The sequence below is a fragment of the Podarcis tiliguerta genome (assembly GCF_965153285.1).
Source record: "Podarcis tiliguerta genome assembly, chromosome: 9".
NCBI lineage: Eukaryota > Metazoa > Chordata > Lepidosauria > Squamata > Lacertidae > Podarcis > Podarcis tiliguerta.
In genome coordinates, this window is record NC_139542.1 from 71,062,941 (window position 1) to 71,079,490 (window position 16,550).

The following is a 16,550-nucleotide window of genomic DNA, read 5'->3' on the forward strand; positions in this document are numbered from 1 at the left end:
CAAAGACAAAAAATACACTAAGATGTCACACATTAAAAACTTCCCTTAAGATGTCTTCTGAATGTCAGGAAGTTGTTTATCTCTTTGACATCTGATAGGAGGACGTTCCATAGGGCGGGCGCCACTACCGATAAGACCCTCTGCCTGGTTCCCTGTAGCTTTGCTTCTCGCAATAAGGGAACCGCCAGAAGGCCCTCAGCGCTGGACCTCAGTGTCCACACCGAATGATGAGGATGGAGACACTCCTTTAGGTATACTGGGCCGAGGCCGTTTAGGGCTTTAAAGGTCAGCACCAACACTTTGAATTGTGCTCGGAAACGTACTGGAAGCCAATGTAGGTCTTTCAGCCACTCCCAGTCACCAGTCTAGCTGCCGCATTCTGGATTAGTTGTAGTTTCCGGGTCACCTTCAAAGGTAGCCCCACGTAGAGCACATTGCAGTAGTCCAAGCGGGAGATAACCAGAGCATGCACCACTCTGGCGAGACAATCAGCCAGCAGATAGGGTCTCAGCCAGCGTACCTCAAATTTATCAACTCACCATTCACTCACCATTTCAGAAGTCAGCCCATTAGTTCAATTATAATCACACATCCATACAAAGTTTTCTCGGCTGACCAACATTAAAAATCCCCCGATGATTGAAAATGTACCCACAATTTATCAGGCATTATTTTTTTAAAAAAGCTTCCAATATAAGCACAAATATAAATCTATAATTGTATTAGTACATTGCAGTCAATCACATGCTGAACAGGAGCCAGCGGCATGATGCAGCTGTAGGAATGCCAGCTTGACCCCACAACCGTGGAAGCCCGAGGCTGTGGCTGCCGTGCAGTGTGCGTGGCCCTGGCACTGAAATTTGTGGGTGCCCGATTCCTTTATGGGGAATTTTGTGGGTGCTCAGGCACCCAGGGATTCGGCACCTATGTGCAGTTGGGTGAAGTTGTGGTGTTGTATTACTGATTGCGGGCAGAGCCACAAACAAGAGTGGGTGGCATTTGTAGTGCTATATAGGCCCTCCCCCCATGCCAACCCATTTTCTGTGTGCCCCCCTCATGAGGTTCACAGGTTCCTCAACACAGGCCGGCCATTTGGAGCAGAAGTCTCCAATCTTTCAAGGCTCAGGACTCACCTTTTACCTGCAAATGCATGTGGGAACCCGTTTTCTTAATTCTTTCGCCCTACATTTCCATGGCGGTGGTGCCTTGGAGGACCCACTCTGGGGTCTTGACCTACCAGTCAAAGTCCAGTGGGTTTGGAGCCCTGTCATTTCTAACCAGGCAGCCCAGCCTCCTCCTCAAAACCACCCCCTTGTGCTTACAGAAGCAGGGAAAAGATGACAACCAAGGCAGGAGCTCATACGTGTTCATATGGAATGATCTTTATTACAGTTTAATCTCACAGTTGGCAGCATTATATGAGCATAAAGCACTAGACAGGACTGGAAAAAGGCCTCTGGAGACAGCATGCAAACACTGTTTTTAAGCAAAGAAAACCCAAAAAACCCAACAGCCGTCCTTGGTGGCTTTGCGGTTTTAAACTTGCCCTGCCTTCATTTGGTTGGGGGTGGGGGGTGAGTTTGCTAAATTTCAGAGCGTGTTCTGTTTTCTTTTCTTCTTTTTTTTTTAAACCTTTTTTATTATTACTTTAAAAAATAAGATTTGCAACTTTAGTAAAACCCAGCAAAACGGCTGATTTTCCGGTGCAGTTTGAAATAACATTAAAAGGAACAAAAAATAAAAATAAAAACTGAACCAAAATCTTTTCTTTTTTAATAAAAAAAGGTGTGTTGTGGGCAGCGGGGGTGGGGTAAAAGATGCTGGATTGGTAATTTGGGTATTTCCAGCAGTCACAGAAATACTGGGAGGGGAAGGGAAATCCCCCTGTCTCCCCCACCTCATGGGGGCTCCCTTCCTCTCTCCCCCCCCCCCATCTTCCCATTGTTTTGGTGCTATCTGAATGTCTTACATCTCCCCATGAAAATGGGAGGCATGGAGGTCCGGTTCTGGGGAGAAAGTCAAAGGGGGAAGGAAGGAGGCGCGGCGGGGGGGGGGGGGGGGAGAGGCTCTTCTGTGAGGAGGGGGTCAAATGGGGGGGGAAGTGTGGGGTACATGCTACAAACGAACAGTCAGGGTCTCTCCCCGCTATAAGAGAACCGGGATTCCTACAGGACCAGGAGAAGACGTTGGGGTCTCCCATATTTTCTCTCTCCCTCGTGCGTCTACTGGTGACCCCACTGAAAAAGATATGGGGGAGCCTTTTCCACGGAGGAGGAGGAGGAGGGAGGAGCCGCCGGACCCCCACCCCACCCCCCCACCAGCTGGGGCACGGGGGTGGGGGGTAAATATGCACACAGTCCAATATGTTTCTCTAAATACAGTCCCTTGAGTGGAGGAATTCTGCATTCCTGGAGGGGTGGGGAAGAACCGCTCCCTCAGCCCCCTCGCCCGTTATCCCCAACCCCCAGGCGCATGGGCGTGGGAGGCGGGTTGCAGGAAGTGGTGGAGGAAGAGGCGTGTCCACGGGAAGCCCCACCCTCCCGCACACCTCACAGGTAAAGCTCGCTGGCTTTGATATGCTCTAGCTGTTCCCGTAGTTGGTGGAAGGCGGGCCGGTGTGCGGGGTCCAAGGTCCAGCACTTCTTCATCACCTCGTAGACGATCTGAGGGCAGCCGTCGGGAGACTCCATTTTGTACCCCTTCTCCACGCGAGGGACTACATCCTTCAGAGGCTGCAAGGGGTGGGAGGAGAGGGAAGCAAAATGAATTTGAGCTCTTAATGCAGAACATGCATTATATGACCTAATAAGCATATGACCTAATAAGATCTGATGGGATGAGGCTCATGACTGAAATATAGAAATTGGGGCGTATAACCTATTCAAAAGGAATAGGTCAAACAGGAAGGAAGGAGTAGCAGCATTATAAAGGATGTGTACACTTGTGAAGAAATCCATGACCTGGAGTATGGAAAGCAGATTAAGAGTGTATGGGTTTAAACAGGGGTCCCCAAACTAAGGCCCATGGGCTAGATAAGGCCCGAGGGACTCGTTTATCCGGCCTGCGGCACCACCCACTGCTGCCACCCACTCTTACCGGCGCTGCGCGACTGCCCACTTCTGGGTCAGAGAAGCACCGGAAATAGCTTGTGCACATGCGCAAGCATTATTTCCAGTGCACATCCGGGTCGGAGGAGGCCCGTGCACACGCCGTTTCCAGTGCTCCTCCGACCCGGAAGTGCGCCGGAAATAGCATGTGCACAAGCGTATGGTGACGTGCTCCCCCGCCCTCCGGCCTGCCGCGCGATCGGTGCTGGAGACATCAGCCTGAGGTAAGTTTGTTGACCCCTGGGTTACAAATATAGGAGAGAAAGACAACAGTGACCTTGCTGTGGGGGTCTGCTATAGATCACCAAGCCAGACTTGGATGGTGCCTTCCTACAGCAGATTACCAAACATGCAGAAATATAGTAGTCATAGCAGACTTCGACTACCCTGATATCCATCAGAACTCAAACTCTGACAATAATATAAGGTCCAACAAATTCCTCCATTGTCTCGCTTACAGTTTCATTTCCCAGAAGGTAGAGGAAGCAACAAGGGGGCCATCTATCCTGGACCTCGTCCTCACCAACAGGGAGGAACTGATTGACAAAGTCGAAGTACAGTGGTGCCTCGCAAGACGAAAAGAATCCGTTCCGCGAGTCTCTTCGTCTTGCGTTTTTTTTCGTCTTGCGAAGCAAGCCCATTAGCGGATTAGCGGATTAGCGCTATTAGCGGCTTAGCGGATCAGCTGATAAGCGGCTTAGGGGATCAGCTGATAAGCGGCTTAGCGGATCAGCTGATAAGCAGCTTAGCGGATCAGCTGATAAGCAGCTTAGCGGATCAGCTGTTAAGCGGCTTAGCGGCTTGGGGAAAAGGGGGGGGGACCCCCGCAGGAACTCGCAAGACATTTTCGTCTTGCGAAGCAAGCCCATAGCAAATTCATTTTGCGAAGCACCTCCAAAACGGAAAACCCTTTCGTCTAGCGGGTTTTCCGTCTTGCGAGGCATTCGTCTTGCGGGGCACCACTGTAATTTGGAACCTTGGGAGGAAGTGATCGTACCCTTTTGGGTTTGATGAGACAGAGGTAGGGAAATCTGAGCGTAGTCAGACATGCACTCTGGATTTTAAGGCCAATTTCAGAAAGCTTAAGAAACTGCCGGGTGAGATCTCATGGTCAGAAATACTCAAAGAAAAGATGGGTGGGAGTTTCTTAAAGGTGAACTATTTAAGACACAAAAGCCGAGAATTCCAACAAGAAAGAAAAGTGGGGGACATGTAAAGGAACCACTGTGTTTGCATAAGGAGCTTTCAGATGAGCTGAGATGTAAGAAGGCAGCAGTGTTGTGCGAGAAAATGCTCACATGTGCCTGAGGGATGCATGGGCATTGTGGGCCCGGCAGGTGAGCTGGAGGGGTGTGTGCACATAGGCCGCAAAGGGTGAAGGAGTCCCAAAACAGCTGGAGGGCCAAGTTTGGCCATCACTGCCCTAAGGCAACTCAACTGCTATGAGAAGAGAAGGCAGAGCAAAAATGCAGTTGCTGCAAGAGTTGGCTGCAAAAAAAGGAGGGGAGGGACAAGGTCCCTGTCGAAACATCAAAAGCCGCCCAAGCTGAGCTTCCGTCACTTACAATTCTCGGATAAGGCACTCGCCCAAAGGAGTAGATTTCCCAGAGAAGGATCCCAAAGCTCCAGACGTCGGACTTGGTGGAAAATTTCTGCTAAGAGAAAAGAAGTCCATCGTTGAGGGAAACGGTTCCTGGGGGTGGCGAGATACTCCCCAAGCCTGGAGATCATCGCACAGCCTCTCGCCACAGCGGCGGATTTGGGCTCTCAAATTTCAGCAGCAGCACCCTCTGCCTCTTGCGCTCTGCTCCATAGCACTGTATGGGTGCCCCCCACAGCACAGCAGCCAGCGCAACCGAACCAGTCATGCTGTGTCCTAAAACCACCTCTGCTCACCACCCTCTTTTTGGGGAACTGGATTTTAGCACTTTCCCAAAGCCACCAAATGCACCCCAAACTACACCCAGCCTCCTCTGCATAATAGGAACTCTTGTAGCTCATGACTGATCAAGTCCCTTTTGCAAATCAAGCTCATGCCGGCCAGCAGGGGGTGGGGCCTGGGAAAGGGCACACCCGCCCCCCGAGAGTCAGTCCCAAGGGCTGAAGAGAGGGGGAAGGAGGGTGCCGCTTGCCCCCCAGGTTGAGGTTCCTCACGCTGGACAGACGGTCATGCCTGTGTCTGTGATGGCTCAGGGCCCCCCCCCCAGGTCACCCCTGTGTTGTGCCACACCTTTTCTCTAAGTGCTTCCGGCGCCGTCCATTTCACTGGCAGCTTGCCCGTGTCCTGGGTTGACGAGGCTTCTTTCGTCAGCCCGAAGTCACTGACTTTGGCAATGTTGTCTTCCGAGACCAGGACATTCCGCGCTGCCAAGTCCCGATGGACGAAGTTGTTTGCCTCCAGGTACGCCATGGCTTCACAGACGTCTCTGTGTGGGGAGAACAGGCAGGCAAGACTCAGGAAAAGGAGCGCAGAGCTGTCTCCTTGCACGAGCCTCTTGGCAGACAAGACCTGTGAGTGAGGCTCTGCTCTGAATTGCAACTTGCAGCACAGCTTGGATTGCAAAGCAGGGCCTGTTTCTGTGGTGGCCCCCAGGATTTGGAATGCCCTGGCCACATTCTCTTTCTTTGTATGTAGGACCAAAATACCCTTTACCTTGGTTCTGCTGCTGTTGTATTCTGCACTGATTATTTGTGCTAATTAGTGCTTGCATCTGTTAAACCATTGCATAATCCTATTTATTTTATTTTTTACATGAAAAGTAATGCAGGCATTTTAAGACTAAATGATTGAAACGTTATCATTACAGGCTGTAGTTTTGACACTGTGATGAAAGGCCCATCAATCACCTGACATTCAAATCCTTCCCAGCATCTCCTTATCCATTTTCTCTGTTTTAAGCTACCATGAACACACGCTATCACCCCCCAGCAGATTCTCCTGTGCTTATACAGTGGTGCCTCGCAAGACGAAATTAATTCGTTCCGCGAGTCTCTTCGTCTAGCGGTTTTTTCGTCTTGCGAAGCAACCCTATTAGCGGATTAGCGGTTTAGCTGCTAAAAGGCTATTAGCGGTTTAGAAAAAGGGGGTGGGGAGCGAAAAAAAATGCAAGACATTTTCGTCTTGCGAAGCAAGCCCATAGGGAAATTCGTCCTGTGAAGCGCATTGAAAAACGGAAAACCCTTTTGTCTAGCGGGTTTTCCGTCTTGCGAGGCATTCGTCTTGCGGGGCACCACTGTAGATGCATCCTCCAAATGATTAGCTGGGGAGATAGAAAGCTTATACCAAAACAACAACAGTTGTTTATTTCTAACAACAACAGTTATAAGGTTGAAGCGACCTCTGCTTCTTTTTTTAAAATAATTTTTATTAACAGGCCAATCAAATCACATTAATTCCAAATCACATTAATTCCAAATTACACAGCCGAATTTTAAAATTTTTGTTGGGGGTACCCATACTTCGAGCTCAGAAAGGGATCCAAGCATCTCTCTTGCTGCTGCTTTAGTATACACAGCTCTGTCCAAATAGTATTCACAGTTCTATTCCATCTTCTCTTTGTTGTTTTCCTCATCTTCCTCTGCTTCAGAGTATCTGATGAGGTGTGTATTACACAAGAAAGCTCATACCTTGAAAACTTATATTTAGTTGATCTTTAAGGTGCCACTGGAATTATTTATTTTTTCATCTTTCATCTTGTTATTTCTTATACCAGAACAGTCCATTACTTCATCTAGGTTAGTTCTGTCTACACTGATTGGCAGCAGCTTTGCAGAGTTCCAGGCAGGAGTCTCTCCCAGCTGCCATTGGGACTGAACCTGGTGGCTCTCTGCATGAAATGCATGTGGCTCTTCCCTGTAATTTTAAAACCAGAGTGTCATTGTATAATGCTGTGGGCAACTGATTAAAATGCAAGTGATTTAAGCCTCAACAGGTATTCAAGGTGGGCCACAGAATGCAATAAGAGAATGCAGAGCTGCAAAAAAGGCAAAACATTATCTGAAAAGTATACTAACAATTTTTTCTGGCTGGCCAGATGCCTGAAATGTACAACAGGGATGAGGAACAACCAGCCCACAAGCTAAAACTGGCCTGGCCAGGGTTCTTATTTGGCTGGCAAGGCTGTTTCCCCTAAACCATGCTCACATCTGGCATTGCACGTGGTGCCCAAGAAGCACTCAGTTGTCAGGTGCTTAGGGAAATGTTGCGCAAGGGGCACTGGTGGGTGGACATGTCAACCCACCTGCCAACCATGTGATGTTATGAGGGCTCCATGTGACTGACAGGGGGCTGCCCCATCCACCCATCAAAGTTGTCCCGTTGGGGTGGGGCTAGGTAATGACCCGGCTGGCTAGGTCACAAAAGAGTTTTCTTGAGGGTGTGGCTGAACATGCCTCCTCCAGCCGAGTTTTAAGGGGGGTCTCATTCCAAAATCATGCATGTCCATGTGAAGACGGTAACGCTGACACATGGCTTTATGCACTGCCGATCTGCCCTCTGTGCAGACATTTACATAATCAATCCGCCGCCAACATCTCCTCCAGAATGTGGCTTTTCTCCTTGCGGATCAAGACAAACTGGTGACTGAAAAGACAGCCACAGTTCTAAGAACTGCTAATAGCATAAAACGGTTGACCCACAACGATCCTCTCTTGATTTTTAAACTGTGTGACTTTACATTTAGCTTTGGGCAATTTTATCTGCTTAGTGATGTTTGCATACGTTTGTACTTGGCACCCAAATTGCAATGGCTGGTGACTGTTGCAAACACCTCTCTGTCTCTGTCTATTGATCCATCTGTCTACGCACAAACAAGTTCTGATTGTTGTTTTGTGCAGGCACAGATCCTGCCATTTGGGTGTGTGGCCTTGTCTCGCCCGCGCCATACTTACAAGGAGAATTTCAGCAGACATTCTCCCCCTAGCACAGACCTTCCTCGGGAGCGAAGGTAATCGACTAAACTTCCCTGCAGACAAAGAGAAGTGGGAAGAGAAGGGTTAATGTCACAAACAGTGGGGGGGGGGTCAGGTATGGAGTGCAACTCTCAGCCCATTACAAGTCTGGTCAGGGGTGGTTTTTTTCCAGCTAAGCAGAGGTGTGCAAGGCACATTCTAGCCTCACCAGCCAGCGCTCTCTCTCTCTCTCTCTCTCTCTCTCTCTCTCTCCTTAGTCACCAAGGCCTCTTTTGTTACACAAATTTTAAGGTGCTACATAGGAGACCCCCCCCCCAAAAAAACCCCAATCCTTCACCCTTCAAAATTAGGAAATATTCCCTGAAAAAAGACACTTTATCTGAGTACACAGAACCTTCCCAAAACCATCTTGGCCTTCTTAATAGCCCCGGATATTTTCTTTGCAGAAGAAGGAAGCATCTTAGAAAACCCTTCCCAATAGTTCTTTTCACTTGCAAATCCTTTCCAATCCTGTAAACAGACAAACCTCTTGGAATGAATGGGCTACCCCACTGCAAAACTGTTATGGCAAGCATCTGTTACAAAGATCATCTTCTGAGTATGAATGGGGTCGGCCTTTATGGCATAAAGGTAAAGGTACCCCTGCCCGTACGGGCCAGTCGTGTCCGACTCTAGGGTTGTGCGCTCATCTCACTTAAGAGGCCGGGAGCCAGCGCTGTCCGGAGACACTTCCGGGTCACGTGGCCAGCATGACGAAGCTGCTCTGGCGAGCCAGCACCAGCGCAGCACACGGAAACGCCGTTTACCTTCCCGCTATAAAGCGGTACCTATTTATCTACTTGCACTTAGGGGTGCTTTCGAACTGCTAGGTGGGCAGGAGCTGGGACCGAAAGACGGGAGCTCACCCGGCCGCGGGGATTCGAACCGCCAACCATACGATCGGCAAGTCCTAGGCACTGAGGTTTTACCCACAGCGCCACTCGCGTCCCCTTTATGGCATATAACATTTCAAAAGAATGGCCCAGACTGGCAAACACAATCAGGTATATTGACAGACAGGAAACAAGCCACATTCTCAACTTTCTGTTGTTGCAGACAGCCTCTTTCTGTGACCTGGTATGATACTTTCAGGTGGTCTTTGGCTAAGGAGTTGGGCAATCTCTAAAGCCTTTAAAAGTTGTTACACACTTGGTATTATAGGCGAGGATATGAATAAGGCAAGATGTTAAATCGTTTTTTATATGCAACAACTGCAGCAAGAGTATTGATAGCCCAGAAATGGAGACAAGAAGAAATTCCGATGAAAGGAGAATGGCAGACAAAATTAATGGACTATGCAGAATTAGACAAAATGACAGGAAGGACTCAAAACCTGCGGGACCTGATATTTACAGAAGATTGGAAGAAATATACGAACTATTTGAAGAGCAACTGTAATCAACAAATTATGCTAGTAGGACTACGAGAAGTTTTGTAAGGAGATATGTATGAAGCATTGCAAAGTAGAGAAAGAATAGATATATTAGTTATGAATTAAATGTGGAAGTTAGAAATGTATATTTAGTGAATAGATTGGGAAATTTTCAGTTGTGATTGATGGAAGTCAAAAAAACAGTTTAAGATATGAAAGTATGTTTAATTACTGTTGAAAATGATACGTTGAAAAACTAATTAAAAATTATTTTAAAAAATAAAAAATAAAAATTCAGTTCACCATGTTTTTATACAGCAGTCGTGCCCGCCCCCCAGCTGCTGAAAACTGCCTCGTGGGGTGGCTCAGCACCCCTGGCCAGCAGCACCGGGAAGCCCCCAGGGCGGCACCAGCCCCTTACCTTTGCCATGTACTCTGTGACGAGGTAGAGGCCGCCCTTCTCCTCCACTATCACCCCCAGCATCTGAACCAGGTTGCTGTGCCGGAGCTGCCTGCAATGAGATTGGCCGGGGAGGGAGGGAAGAGAAGGTGTCATTCACAGGCCACTGGCTGGTATCAGAGGCAGCGCAGTGTAGTTGTACGATTGTCAGTCTAGGAGCCCTTCAGACCAGGGTTCAAATCTCCAGCCAGCTTAGCCATGAAGCTTACTTTGTGGCCTTGGCCCAGTCACCACCGTTTGAGGAAGGCTCCCCCCAAGGAGGTTTGGCTGGAACCTGCATCACACACCTTAAGGCGCCAGGTGAAAATGTTCCTCTTCAACCAGTCCTTTGGCTGGTTGTCATTCTAACAGCCTTTTAAATGTGTTTGTGGGAGGGGGGTTATTGTTTCATTTTATTCTATTTATTTTGTGCTTTTATCACATATTTTTATCTTGTCAAACGCCCTGAGATCCTCATATGAAGTGCGACATATAAATTTAATAACTAAATAAATGACTGGTGACACAGCAGGGACACTGCTGATATCCAAGGGCCCAAGGGAGGCTGTGGCCCCCACGCCTTTGCGGATCCTGCTCCCAAGTGTAGGGGAGCCTTGGGTACCCCAGGGAGCCCAACCTACACTCATCTCTCAGAAGAATGTCAGGAAGGACAGTACGTTTCTGAGAACAATGCAAAGTGTTGGTGCTGACCTTTAAAGCCCTAAAGGGCCAGTACTCTTGCCTGTCACCCTAGCCTACCTCACAGGTTTGTCGTGAGGATAAAATGTGGAGGACTAGAACTACATGCTACCATCTCCTTGGAGGAAAGAAGGTAGGGTGTAAATGTGATATATAAATAAACAGATCATCACCTGACGTCTCAGGCTCACCTGGGCAAGGCTACACCTGGAGGATAGTCTGTGATGGCGGCCCTCAAAGAACTCCCTGCAGGCCCCCCCCCCACTTCTTTCGGGAGGCCTCTGACCCTCCAAAAGTTACATATTTTTCAGGACCCACCCTAATCCCATGAGTGTAATTAGTTTTTAACGCTGGATTTTTAAAATAGTAACACCCTAGAGGTCCCGGGCCCTAAGGAAGTCAGATTAGCCTCAAACTGAGCCAGGGCTTTTTCAACTCTGGCTCTGGCCTGGTGGAACTCTCTGCCTCATGAGACCAGGGCCCTGCAGGATTTGATTTCTTTCCACAGAGCCTGTAAGACGCCTGGCCTTTGGCTTGGAATCAACTTGATCCCCCCCCCCTTTCCTTTTTCCTTTCTCCTTCTGTGATGGAACTCCTATTTGGGGACTTCCCTGGCTTTTTTCTGGCCCACGTAGGACCAGTCTGGATAGTTGGCCTTGGTGAAGACTTGACGTTTTCATCCCCAAAAAAGGTTTTTGATTTGAGTTCCTACTGAAATGAGGCTGCATTTTAATGTTGTATTTTAATCTTGTTTTTAAATTGTATTTAGCCGCCCTGAGCCTGGTCTTGGCTGGGGAGGGCGGGGTATAAATAAAATTCAATAATAATAATAATAATAATAAAAAATAAAGGCTGCCACCAGCCCTGGGACCTTAAGGCGAAATAAAAAGAATGAAAATTATCCCTTAAGCTTCTGCCACCATCAACGTGCCTTTGTTCTCATGCTGGGCTCCCCCCCCCCCCCCCCCGTTCTGCCCGCCGGCGGCACTCACGTCATCACCGAGGCCTCGGCCAGGAAGGCCTGGGCGGTGGCGTCGTTCTTGATGCACTTCACAGCCACCTTGTTCCCATGGTAGTCGCCCAGCATCACATCTGGAAAGGAGAAGGGTTAGGGTTGGGGGGGGTGCAGGGCTGGGAGACTCGAGCACAGGTCAAGGTCCCTTGAACCCAGCACCCTGCTTCCAGGGAACAGCAGCCAGGTGCCCTCAGGGAGGCTCACAGCTCAGGCCATTAAGCAGCCCTCTCTTCTACCTGAAGCTGAGGTTTGGGCAGAGAAAAGGGCTTCTTCGCGCAGCGCAGAGTTAAACAGTGGAACTCCCTCCCACATGAGTCCCACTAGATGACTTTAAAAGGGAATTGGACAAATTCGTGGAGGTGGAGAAGGCTGTCAATGGCTCCTGGCCAGGATGGCTATACTGTGCTCTCCACACTCAGAAGTACTAAATGCTTCTGAATAGCAGTTGCTGAAAGCCACAGGAGGGGGAGGGCCATTGGCTCTCACATAGCTTATGTCCGGGGAGAAAACACCAGTCCACAGCCCTTTCCCTTTCCCTTAAGGGAGGAACATAGGAAGGGTGCCTTACACAGAGTCAAATCACCTTGGCTCAAGGTGGTTTTACCCTAACTAGATAGATAGATAATTTTATTACGGTCAAAGACCAGCTCACGTAACATAACACAATAAATACAGCGTTCATAAAGATAAAATCGGAGCAGAATGCAGCAATAGCTCATGGGTTAAAACTGAGATATATACATACAGTGGTACCTCGGGTTAAGTACTTAATTCGTTCTGGAGGTCCGTTCTTAACCTGAAACTGTTCTTAACCTGAAGCACCACTTTAGCTAATGGGGCCTCCAGCTGCTGCCGCCGGAACACGATTTCTGTTCTCATCCTGGAGCAAAGTTCTTAACCCGAGGTAATATTTCTAGGTTAGCGGAGTCTGTAACCTGAAGCGTATGTAACCCGAGGTACTACTGTACACCCGTACAACTGAGATTTGGGCTACCATAAAAAAAGAAATTGACCCTGAGGTGCCCCAAAGGGCAACTTCAGCATTTCCCTGGTGAGGAATTTTATTCTATAGGATTATCTGTGCCTACAGATCTGGACGCAGAATCTGGCTACCAGCCAAGTCGTCTTGTGACCTTTGCCTAAGAGGAGAGAATTAAGTTTAGACTTGTCTGAAAGTTCGACGAGCCTCTTCAGCAAAGGATCAATGGTGGCTCTACGGATCTCAACATAAAAAGGATATCTAAATAATATATGTTTGGGGCTTCCTATTTACCCTAATTGGCAAGCGCAAAGTCTCTGTGTGTATGGGACTCTTCTACAGGAGCCTTCCAGAACCGGTGAGGGCCAGGCTGAGCTTCTAGTAAGAGTATTTACCCTGACTAGAAGCAGCTCTGAGGTTTCATGAAGCGGCCCTGCCCACCTGGAGATGCTAGTGTGGACTGAACAGGGGACCTTTTGAGTCTGAAGTGGGCCCTCATGAGCTTCCGAGGTTCTTAGCTGAGCCTGGCTCAGGAGAACTTTAAAAACCCAACAGCCGGCTGGATCAGACCCATGGCCCATCTAGTCCAGCATCATCTTCTCACGGCAGCCAACCAGATGCCTGCGGAAGACCAGCAAGTGGGATTCGAACACAAGCCCTCTTCTCTCCTGTGGCTTCCAGCAACTGGTATCCAGGAGCCTTGCTGTCTCTGGCCGTAGAGGCAGAGCACAGCCATCATGGCTAGCAGCCATCAATAGCCCTCTCCACCATGAAATCTGCCTAATCTTTTAAAGCCGCCTCTAGGTTGTTGGCCATCACTGCCTCCTGCAGAAGGGAGTTTGGTAGTTTAACTATGTGCTGCATAAAGAAGTCCTTTACAGTGGACGCAAGACGAATGCCTCGCAAGACGAAAAACTTGCAAGACGAAAGAGTTTTTCGTTTTTTGAGTTGCTTCGCAAGACGAATTTCCCTATGGGCTTGCTTTGCAAGACGAAAACGTCTTGCGCCTTTTTCTTAAAACCGTCAATGCATTCCTATGGGAAACCGTGCTTCGCAAGACGAAAAATTCACAAGACGAAAAAACTCGCAGAACGAATTAATTTCGTTTTAGAATCATAGAGTTGGAAGAGACCCCAAGGGCCATCGAGTCCAACCCTCTACCAAGCAGGAAACACCATCAGAGCACTCCTGACATATGGTTGTCAAGCCTCTGCTTAAAGACCTCCAAAGAAGGAGACTCCACCACACTCCTTGGCAGCAAATTCCACTGTCAAACAGCTCTTACTGTCAGGAAGTTCTTCCTAATGTTTAGGTGGAATCTTCTTGCGAGGCACCACTGTATTTTATCTGTCCCAAATCCTTGAGCATTCAGCTTCATGGGATATCCTTAAACTTTGACCATGACCCTTAACAGAGCCATGGGGGGTGGGGGGGCCTGACTTCCCCAGCTGCCAGGAGAAGAAAGATCTCCCTGCGCCATCACTGCCCGACTCACCTCCGAACTCCCCTTTCCCGATGATCTGCAGCAGTTTCAAGTCCTTCATGTTGAGGGACCACCCGCCTGGAAGAGGGCAGAGATACAGAAAGGGAGAGGAAGTCAAGTCAGTCATGCACAACTCCCACGGGAGCCCAGCCCAACCAAAGGGCCTGTCCAGCCACTGCTGCCATGCTCACCGCGCGAGAACTCGTCCTGAGCAGCCACTGTGCCCTCCATGACCTTTGGCTTGATGAGGCGAGTGCAGAGCCCGTCAGGATCCGAGGTGTAGTGCTGCCAAGTGGATGGGGGGGGGGGATGAGAACATCAGATAAAACCAGAGTCCAGCACCCGGATGCCGCCTCCCCACCCAGAGGAGCAGGCTGGTTTGGGTGCTGCTGCTCGAAGGCACCCTGAACGCCTTCTCACGGGGCGTCCACCAGGCCTTTACTGAGCACCAGCCCTGAGCACCTCTGCAAAGGAGGACTGGCCCCCTTGACATGCTCGCCAAGAGGTGGGATTGGACTCGAACGGAACTGCTGAAACCCAGGAAAGTGCCGCTCTGTCTCTCTGAAAAGCACATGCTCCAAAATAAGACTAAGAGCACATATTGATATAGGAATGTATTAGATAATATGTAAAGAAATATACAGGGACGTGGGTGGCGCTGTGGGTTAAACCACAGATCAGAACGTCGGTGTTCGAATCCCCGCGACAGGGTGAGCTCCGTTGCTCAGTCCCTGTTCCTGCCAACTTAGCAGTTCGAAAGCACGTCAAAGTGCAAGTAGATAAATAGGTACCGCTCCGGCAGGAAGGTAAACGGCGTTTCTGTGCGCTGCTCTGGTTCGCCAGAAGGGGCTTAGTCATGCTGGCCACATGACCCGGAAGCTGTACGTCAGCTCCCTCGGCCAATAAAGCGAAATGAGCGCCGCAACCCCAGAGTCGGTCATGACTGGACCTAATGGTCAGGGTTCCCTTTACCTTTACCCTTACCTAAAGAAATATACAATAATAAGAGTACATTCATTTGTAAATAAGGAATATACAACAGGAAAGATAGGAAGTCCAGTGTGTTGGTATGTATATGATGGGGGGGGGAATTGTTTTTGTTTTTTCTCTTTGATCTTTCTTTTTTTTTGTTTCATTTTCTTTCTAGGTATACAAAATTTGTATATAATTTATGTATACATGTTGGAAATTATATTATAGTAAGTCCTTTAATGTAATATGACAACGCTTACCAATGTAATATAAGAATGTTAACAAATAAATAAAATGCAAATTCAAAAAAGAAAAAAAGGAAAAGAAAAGCACATGCTCCACCACCGAGCTGCAGCCCCTTCATGCAGCCTCCTCTCACAACTGCAGAGCTGCCACATCGGAGTCGAGTGACTCCTGGCCCTGAAAATGACCGCCAGAGCAGCAGAGGCTGGCGCTTGAGGGCAAGTGGGCAGCAGCACCACCAACTTGAAGAAGCGTCTCCACCCCCATCGTTCAGCCCAGACACTGAGGTCCAGCACCGAGGGCCTTCTGGCGGTTCCCTCCCTGCGAGAAGTGAGGTTACAGGGAACCAGGCAGAGGGCCTTCTGGGTAGTGGCCCCCGCCCTGTGGAACGCCCTCCCACCAGATGGCAAAGAGAACAACAGCTACCAGACTTTTAGAAGACATCTGAAGGCAGCCCTGTTTAGCGAAGCTTTTAATGTTTAATAGGTTATCGTATTTTAGTGTTCTGTTGGAAGCCGCCCAGAGTGGCTGGGGAAACCCAGCCAGATGGGTGGGGTATAAATAATAATAGTAATTATTATTATTATTACCTCTGCTGCCCCCACTTGCCTTCTCACCTGCAGTCAGCGGTCCCTGCCTGTTGGCTGCCCTCCCCACTTTGCCTCGGTGCTGCTTTTGCAGAACTCCGCCCAGGAGGCGGAGGAGGGTGGCAAAACTAGAACGGGCAGCTTGCCATTGTCCATTCCCCTGTCCCTACGCTGCTTTCCAACAGCCACCACAGTCCCAAACGGGCACTCTGCAAGTTGCATGCAGGAATATCAGCAAGCAATCTTGGGGTCAGATTTCTTGTGCTGGAAGACTCCGAAGCAAACGCTGCCCTGGACGGGTTAGTCTTCCAGAGAGGCGTCGCAAGGTTTTTTGGGATAGGGAAAGCGGGGGGGGGGGGGGGGGATAAGGAAGAGGAGAAGCCCCAAGGCAAAAACCTGGAAGCTGGGCAAGGTGGGAAGAAGAAGAAGAAGAGTTTGGATTTGATATCCCGCTTTATCACTACTCGAAGGAGTCTCAAAGTGGCTAACAATCTCCTTTCCCTTCCTCCCCCACAACAAACACTCTGTGAGGTGAGTGGGGCTGAGAGACTTCAAAGAAGTGTGACTGGCCCAAGGTCACCCAGCAGCTGCATGTGGAGGAGCGGGGAAGCGAACCCGGTTCCCCAGATTACAAGACTACCGCTCTCAACCACTACACCACACTGGCTTTGGGGTAGAATCTCTGTCCTTGGAACTCCCTCCTA

At 49.1% G+C, this 16,550-nt stretch overlaps 1 protein-coding gene across 17 annotated transcripts in view; it reads right to left on the reverse strand.

Moving 5' to 3' along the window:
• Nucleotides 1–1,360: 1,360 nt before the first annotated feature.
• The window catches only part of CSK (C-terminal Src kinase), a 73,236-nt gene continuing 58,046 nt past the window's right edge, over nt 1,361–16,550 (reverse strand). For 10 of the 17 annotated variants that reach the window (XM_083399058.1, XM_083399056.1, XM_083399065.1 and 7 more), the window contains 8 exons: nt 14,236–14,329; nt 14,057–14,122; nt 11,560–11,659; nt 9,851–9,941; nt 7,998–8,071; nt 5,338–5,533; nt 4,673–4,762; nt 1,361–2,732 (listed from right to left, as the gene is read on the reverse strand). In XM_083399058.1, the coding sequence (XP_083255184.1) occupies nt 2,550–2,732; nt 4,673–4,762; nt 5,338–5,533; nt 7,998–8,071; nt 9,851–9,941; nt 11,560–11,659; nt 14,057–14,122; nt 14,236–14,329 (894 nt within the window). In that variant the 3' untranslated portion in view covers nt 1,361–2,549. The remainder of the gene's footprint in view (nt 2,733–4,672; nt 4,763–5,337; nt 5,534–7,997; nt 8,072–9,850; nt 9,942–11,559; nt 11,660–14,056; nt 14,123–14,235; nt 14,330–16,550) is intronic. The other 7 variants (XM_083399059.1, XM_083399060.1, XM_083399067.1 and 4 more) reach the window with 1 other exon arrangement.